Here is a 7,773-nt window from a genome sequence, read left to right on the forward strand (position 1 = left end):
GTGACTGGGTTTGGGTGAGGTGCGGAAATAGCAGCAATAGCAACATAGAGGAATCTAGTTACGTGTACTTGAATGTTTCAAAGGTTGTTGCTGCTTTTGGACTCTGACCTGCTGGTGTGAAATAAAGTGGCTTGCCCAAAGTTGCAGAGCTGGAATTAGAAGCCAGGTCCTCTGACTTCCAGTCCTGGGCTCTTTCCACTAAGCCACATTGCTCTTTTGACACTTTTCCCATTATGTACCGTAGTTCTTGTTTTTATCTTTTTTTGTGTTTCGCTGCTTTTATCATTTCAGTCTTCCCTCACTTTCCTTCACCGGTATTTCCTTTTCTTTCCTTTTTCTCTTATTCCTTTCTTTTTCTTTCTCTACCTTCCCTCCTCTTCATTTCCCCCCTCTGCTTTTTTCTCATCTCCCCTTCATTTTCCTTCTTTCCTTCCTTGTCATGCCATTCCATCCAGTTTATCCTTCAGCCTTTCCCATCTTTATCCTATTATTCAATTATTAATTTGCTAATCGGCAATTATGCTCTTATTCATTTACTTGTCATATCGTGGACAGTTTTTGTCCACTTCTCTCCCTATTGAACTGTAAGCCTCTCCTCAGTAATAATAATGATTATTATGGGTATCTGTTAAACTCTAAATATGTGCCAGGTTCCTGTCTAACACGGGGCTCACAGGCTAGGTAGGAGAGAGAACAGGTATTTCATCCTCCTATTTCAGATGAAGAAACTGAAGCACGGAGAAGTTAAGTGGCTTACTAAAGGTCACGCAACAGCTAAGTAGCTGCACTGGGATTAGAACCCAGGCCTTATGACTCCCAGGCCTGTCCTCTTTCCACTAGGCCACTCTCCACACAGTCCGTACCAGTGAATGCAGTTTTTGAGGAAACTGCTTTTCAAAGTAGTTCCTTGAAGGAGAATGAGAATCTCGATTTAGAAACACTATTTCAAAAATTGAATTGAGTCCTTGGGTTTTCAAATCAGATTGTTGCAATGCGAAGTTAGAGCAAATGAATGATCGTTGGTGACGTTCTAAAATAGGGTATCAGTCAATTTAGCAGTGTGCAGATATTTATTTGATTTATTGCCCCTTACTTTTGGAAATTACTTCATCAAAATTGGACACGTGAAATGATAAGTTTTTGTGGGAATGTCTCTTGTTTTCTTGAAAGAAATTTAGATTTTTAAAGTCCTTTGGAATTCATAAATAAGAATTTACAATTTTCAGTCACACTCTTTGTGAGAGTTTATGAAAGTTAACTTAAATGCTTTGTTTTCTTAGCCACCGTCAAAGAACAGAAGAGAGAGGACAGAACTGAAGCCTGATTTCTTTGATCCTGCTTCAATTATGGATGAATCCGTAGGTTTCATTTAAGTACATCTGAATTGCAAAAACCAAAACTATTGTAAAGCTTAAATCTAACTTCTAAAAAGATGTGTGAAGTTAGATTAAAAAAAGCTCTCCTGAAGTTATGTTTCATATCTAATTTGTTTTAACCCATGATTGCAGGTTGGGGAAGTTTAATTTGGAAAATGAGAAAGATGGCCTTTTAGGTTTTTCCATTTTCTCCTTTTCCGTGTTATTCTCAATCCTTGAAAACAACCATTATGTCTTGGTAATGACTGTTGAAACTCAGCTCTGGAGCTCCAGGCCCCCAAATTAAAAGTTATTTAATACTTTTCTACCCCCTTTGAGTTTTATCGATTCTGCACACGTCCTATGTGCAGTTCCATCAGAACGGTTATGTTCACTCTGCTTTTTGCTTAGGAATCAACGGCAAAGTTAGGAAACGGTTCTATACACTTGGGCAGGGCGGAGCAGGGTGTGAACACTTCACTGAGGTTTTTCCTCAACATGGGCTTTGCAAAATTTAAACCCTCCACATTAATGGGGTACTTGGGTACATCATAAGATAATATATGCATTTTTTTTTATTTGTGAAGCACTAGTTCTTCAAATTTTGTTGGTGGGTTCCTTAATTATAATTCTAAAAAATTATTTTTAGGTCACCCGTTTCAGGGTTTAGGGATATTCAAACAGTCAATAAAAATGTTTTTCAGGAATTTAGCAATAAATCAAGCACATAGTACTGTTCCTGGCACGTAATAAGTACTTAGGCATCATTAAAAATCTGGGGTCTTATTTTCCTGCATTCTCTGGATGAGTAATTTTGGAGGCTAGTGTGGGATTTACACTAGTCTCACACAGGCTTTACAATTTTGGGTTACTTAGTTTTATAGGGAGTATATAAAACAGGTCACTGTTTTTCTTAGAAAATTAAAACAGTCTGTGATCAGTTTAGGTTCATAAAGTCAGTCAGTCCTAGTCTTTTTTTTTAAAATTTTTTACTTTTGTGGCGTAGCCCATCGAGGCAGTTTTTATTATTAAGTGGTAGTACTTCAAACAGGCACTTGTAAAATTCACTTCTATGTGCAATTTATTAGATCTACCACTTGATGGCAGCAGGATCATGTTAGTTGGCCTGCATCCTTTAAAATGTAGTCAGGGCTAAAATAAATTCATGAGACCAAATTAGTTGTAAATGTGCTTGAATTAAACAAGGTTAAAATTAAGCTTGTTTTCAAATAGCGATTCATTTGCCAAATTTAGCACATATTTTGTCAAGATATTTAATGCCTAAAATTTGTCAAGCATTTCTATTTCTCCTAGCTGTGGTACTCATTAAGAGCCAGAGTTCTCCTGTTTCGCCATTCCTTCTTAAATTGGACCGAAAAATTGGATATAGCTAGTTTCAACTGAAACTCATTCTTTGATTATCAATTATTGTATTAGGTACTAGTAGCTGTCCACTGACACGTTGAAATGGACTTGGTTTAAGAAGTGAAGACAAAGGAGGAAATGCTGCTCTTGTCGGTTTTGTTCTGACATTTTAGGATATTGGTTGTTGACTTTTGAAAGTAGACTCTACATTTCCTTTGGGCTCCCTAAGCTATTTAACTTTTTTTCTTATAAGAGGTGATGTGGTAATAACTTAAAACCCCAGCCTAATTGCATCCTAAAGTTAGAATTCTTGGGCAGTTTTTCAAAATTTCCCACCAAACTTTGGGTATTGTTTGTGATTTCCCTATTATTATGGGAAAGATGGAAAAGCCCTAAAAAGATGATCTTACTTTAATGTTACAAATTGAAAATTGCAGTTTTACAGTGGTGATCCCCCTTTTTAGGTCTGTCTGAGTTGCTCTTGGGCATTTGGTCTATGCATATTTTTATATACATTTGGATTGTAACCACATTAAGAGTGTAATTCCACAAATCAGTTGGTACTCATAATTAGGAATTCTGTCAAGAGTGTACGTCTTTTGTTTGGCAGCCTGTTTTCAGCTGTCCTCTCAGTTATGTATGAAAGGTAATTAACATCACATGGCCTTGAAATCATTTTAATTTTATCCGCAATTTGTGTTGAGAGGTGGGGGACTCAAGTCAGTCAGTTCTGTCTTACCGGCTAGTTTCATTACGTAGTTTGCATAAAACTCTAGGTTATAAACTCCTCGAGGGCAGGGGATCATATCTGTTACTGATTCTTTTGTATCCTACCCTCCCGATTGCTCAGTTCAGTGCTCTGCACACTGTAAACTCTCAGTCAATGCCAGTGATTGTTTTACTGATTGGAATTAGCTCTCTGCCCATAGTGCACATCGTTAAACTGTCATGCATGTGACATCGGTCAAGGAGCTTGTTCCTAATGTAAGGCTCTTGTGCAACACAATATCTGCATTTCAGGAGAATTGTTGACCATCAGTTGGTATGTTATTTCTCTAAAAGGGTGTCGTTCAGAAAGATATTCTCTCCTGGTTTTCCCTTCTGTTTAAAATGGATCGAACAGATATATTTTTCATCAACCACTCTACTCTCTTAATTGGTTTCTTTCTTTTCCTTTCTTTAGGTTCTTGGGGTGTCCATGTTTTAATACCAGTTCGGCGATTAAATCTGTGGTGAAGTCATTTTCTAAATGGAAGAAGAGATTTTTCAATAAGTTGTGGTAGATACAGTGAAATTCTGTACAGATTTTTCTCTAAGGAGAATATGACATGCTTACCAAGATCAAGTGCGTTGAGGGGCAGTTTTGTTTGCCTGAAATAAAGAAAAGTAAAGGACAAGTAAACAAATTGAGGATAAGCTACAGTTTTTGTTGGAAAGAAAATATTTTATTTATGTGCTATCAGCTTATTTCCGAATCATGAGAAGTATTCCCTCCTTTTCGAATCTAACAGTAATCTGAGAGATACCTGGTACAGATTGGAGTTGTTCTCCACCACATATACTGGGTGTACTAAATAATCATGACCTCTGCTGGATTTCTGTTTACATCCATGAACTGAAATGACAAGATGGATTGATTTTTCCCACCTTGGAGTTGTAGAACAGAAGAGTTTGGGCGTTTTAAATCGTAAATGCTTAAAACTGCAATCAAAAGGATCTTTGTTTTAATACCGAAATCATGGAGAAACGTAAACTTACGAGCAGAACTTTTACAATTTTTTCATCTAAAATGTATTTTAAGATATTTTTAAAATCCAAAAAAAACTTCTCTATGCCTTCTCAGAAATAACCAGAAACACACTGAACTCCCAGAAGGTAACAAATCTCAAACATGCTTGCCCATTATCAACCCTGAAAGTTTGCTTGTCCTTTAAGAAAAAATGTAATGTTGTGAAATTCCTTCCAGTAGTGCCACTGTATTTTGTCTCCAAATAAAAGAAGCTTATTGTAGTATGTTTGCAGAAAAATTCTAAACAAAAATTATACAGCTTATTAGAGTGTGGGAATAGGGATCTAAATTTTAAATAAAATTATATATATATATAAATTGGTGCTGATTTTATAATTGCGCAGTTTGTTTAGTTTTTTCTTACTTTTAAATTCCAACTTAAAATTATGAGGTTTCAGAAATATATTGAAAGTTTAACAATGTTTAAAAATAGAAAAGCATGAATGTTCATGCTTTAAAATGATTTTTAAATTTGTATTTTATATTGTTTTATCTATCTGTCTTTGCAAGCAGTCTTCAGGTTAAAGATACTTCTAACAGGTTACAGTACATTTCCTCTGTATGTAAATTAGATGGGATAATAGAAGTCCATAAACAACCCATAATATTCTTTGAAAGCTAAGCTTTAAACTCCATTTTGTGTCCTTTCACAAATCAGTCTAAAACAGAAAGTGGCCATCTGCCATTTTGACATCAACTCATTTTGCAAGGCTTAGGCAGCTAGACATCATTTTAAAGGAAATATTAACTTATATTACGTATGTATATTTTTTTGCCAGTTGTCTCTCAGTTCTTGAGGTATATTATTTTAATCATTCCATGCCTTAATATGCTCGCAATACAAGGACATCCCCAAGTGGGCGAATACAAACAGGCTTCCTGTGTTTAGATTCAGAAATTAAACATTGGGCTGTGGTAGCCAAAAACCTTAGATAATCTAAAGGATCATGATAAAATATAATTATTTTACTAAGTCGTGGGGTAACGATAACATAAATCCCGATCTGCCTAACTCATTTTCCATAAGCAAATATTCTTCATGTCTGAAAGTACTGCCTATATTTTTTTTTTCACACCACTGCATTTAATAGAACTGCTGAGAGGACTGTATATATGATTTTAAACTTAAGTTGATTTTTCTCACTCTTGAAGGAGTATTTCTTTGTGAAAGCAGTTCTTACAGCTTTGTTTTCAACCAGCTAAAAATGTTTTATATATTTACCTTAACCTGTTGTCCTCCACATTCTATTGTCCTAATTGTACTGTTTTCTGATTTGTATTTATGTCTTGAGACAGTAACTTTTTGAATAAAAATAAACCTACAGTATGTTGTATGTTTGATCTTTTGGAATCAGAAGGGGGGGGCAGCTAAGATGAGGTTGATCCTGATGCAAATGTTATGTTTATAGAAATTAAATCTTTTACCATGTCTTTTAAGTGTTTGTCTCAGAGTTGGGATAATGTATGGAAAACTGCACTGTTTTATATTTGTAATAAATTGTACAAGTTTTTTAATGTGAATAAAGCACTAATTGGGTTAATAATTTAAAATAGAAAAGCTATGCAATCATGATTGTTTTAACTGCTTTCTAACTTGGGATAAAAGTGTAAGTGTCTTTCCAAAGAATAGCTCCTAATATATGTCATGTTTGAGGTTCTTGTGCCCTTTAAAATATTCAGTAATCAGCTTCCAAGAATCTACAACATAAATGACTGACACTGACTAACACCTTATGTCTCATGAATCCACTAGCGATTTTTCGGGCTTTCATATTCCAATTTGGAGGGATGCTGAAAATGAAATCGGTAGTACGCAACCTGCACATGACAGGAAACCTTTTTTGTTGTCAGTGGCCCACAGTCTAGTTATTGATCACAAAACTACTTCGTTGCTGCCACAACACACCCCTCTGGTTCAGGGTGAACTTTCAGAAGGGGGGTGGCGGGAGAGTGTGTGTGTGTGTGTAGGGGGGGGGGGGGTAGAGCACCCTCCACAACACATCCCTCAATTAAAAAAAGTTTCTCACATGGTTTTTACAGCATTTCCATCTTGCTCTGTCAGAATTATTTTAGGGTACCTTCTGGATGTGCTCACTAAGCTTCCATCGGGAGAACAGATGCTGTGAACAGGGCAGGTGATAGTTGAGGGACTGGAAGCCTGGTTGCCCTTGGCTTGGCATTTCCTTCTGAGAAACTGCCCAGGCTACCCAAAGGCTAGTTATCTTAGGGTGCCTTAAGCCACTTGGTGCTCACTAGTCTCAGTTAATTTTTTTGCAAAAGTTTTGTATATTTTTATGAGGTAGGAAATTAAGCGGTTATGGATTATACATTAATAAAGGAAATGATTGGCCATTTGGTTGCATTAGTAAGATAATGTATTATTTCTGTTAGTAATGGTTATTAGTAATAGAAATGACTACTATTGATTTATATTTATGTATATCAAACACTTCAGGCACTACCCTGCCAAAAATGACCCCTTCCCAGAAGCGAAGCGTTCTTTTGAAGGGGCATTAGCTACTGGAGAATATCATTAAGTGCGTGTCCCAAGATGGGGAGTGAATAGCTTAACAGTTGATCTTTCTTTGTCAGTTTCATATCTAGAGAGTCAAAATACCATGAAACCTCTCTATAACATTCTCTATATAGCAAAATTTTCTGTGGGTCCCTGTGCAGCCTGCTAGGTAAAATTTTTGAAAGGAATTATCCCTAAGAAAATTCTGTTTTTCACTTGAATCTGTGAGAGGTGTTTCTAATATCGGATAACAGATGATGCCCTGCAGGCAGAATATCACCATTATGACATTAAACACTATCAAACACCACGCAAGTGCTGGGGTTGATACACTATAATCGGATGAAGCAGCATCTATCCTACATGGGACTCACAATTCCAGAGGGATGGAGAGAAGGCATCTTATTCCCATTGTACAGATGAGGGAATTGAGGCACAGAGAAGTTCTGTGAAATGCCTGAGGTCACAGAGCAGGCTAGTGGAAAATTTGGGACTAGGGCCCAGGTGCCCCAACTCCCAGACCCATACTCTTTCCTGTGGTCTATAGAATTAATCAATATTTGTGGCACTGTAGCTAACAAGACCTAGCTCTCCTTGAGAAATCTGATATTTGCCCATCATTCTATTTGATAGCTTTTTCTGTTTTTGCACCCTCGGCTCTATTCCTTACAGGTGTGCCTTGGGTGTGAGATAATGAGACTACTACTAATAATAAAATAAGAATAGTGTTATTTAAGTGCTTACTGTGT

General features: G+C 36.5%; 1 protein-coding gene across 3 annotated transcripts in view; it reads left to right on the forward strand.

Moving 5' to 3' along the window:
• The window catches only part of STAG2 (stromal antigen 2), an 85,049-nt gene extending 78,982 nt beyond the window's left edge, over positions 1 to 6,067 (forward strand). For all 3 annotated transcript variants that reach the window (XM_029067252.2, XM_029067251.2, XM_029067253.2), the window contains 2 exons: positions 1,281 to 1,358; positions 3,904 to 6,067. In XM_029067252.2, coding sequence (XP_028923085.1) covers positions 1,281 to 1,358; positions 3,904 to 3,927 — 102 coding nt within the window. In that variant the 3' untranslated portion in view covers positions 3,928 to 6,067. The remainder of the gene's footprint in view (positions 1 to 1,280; positions 1,359 to 3,903) is intronic.
• The last annotated feature ends 1,706 nt before the right edge of the window (positions 6,068 to 7,773 follow it).

This window comes from Ornithorhynchus anatinus, chromosome 6 (genome assembly GCF_004115215.2).
Source record: "Ornithorhynchus anatinus isolate Pmale09 chromosome 6, mOrnAna1.pri.v4, whole genome shotgun sequence".
Classification (NCBI taxonomy): Eukaryota; Metazoa; Chordata; class Mammalia; order Monotremata; family Ornithorhynchidae; genus Ornithorhynchus; species Ornithorhynchus anatinus.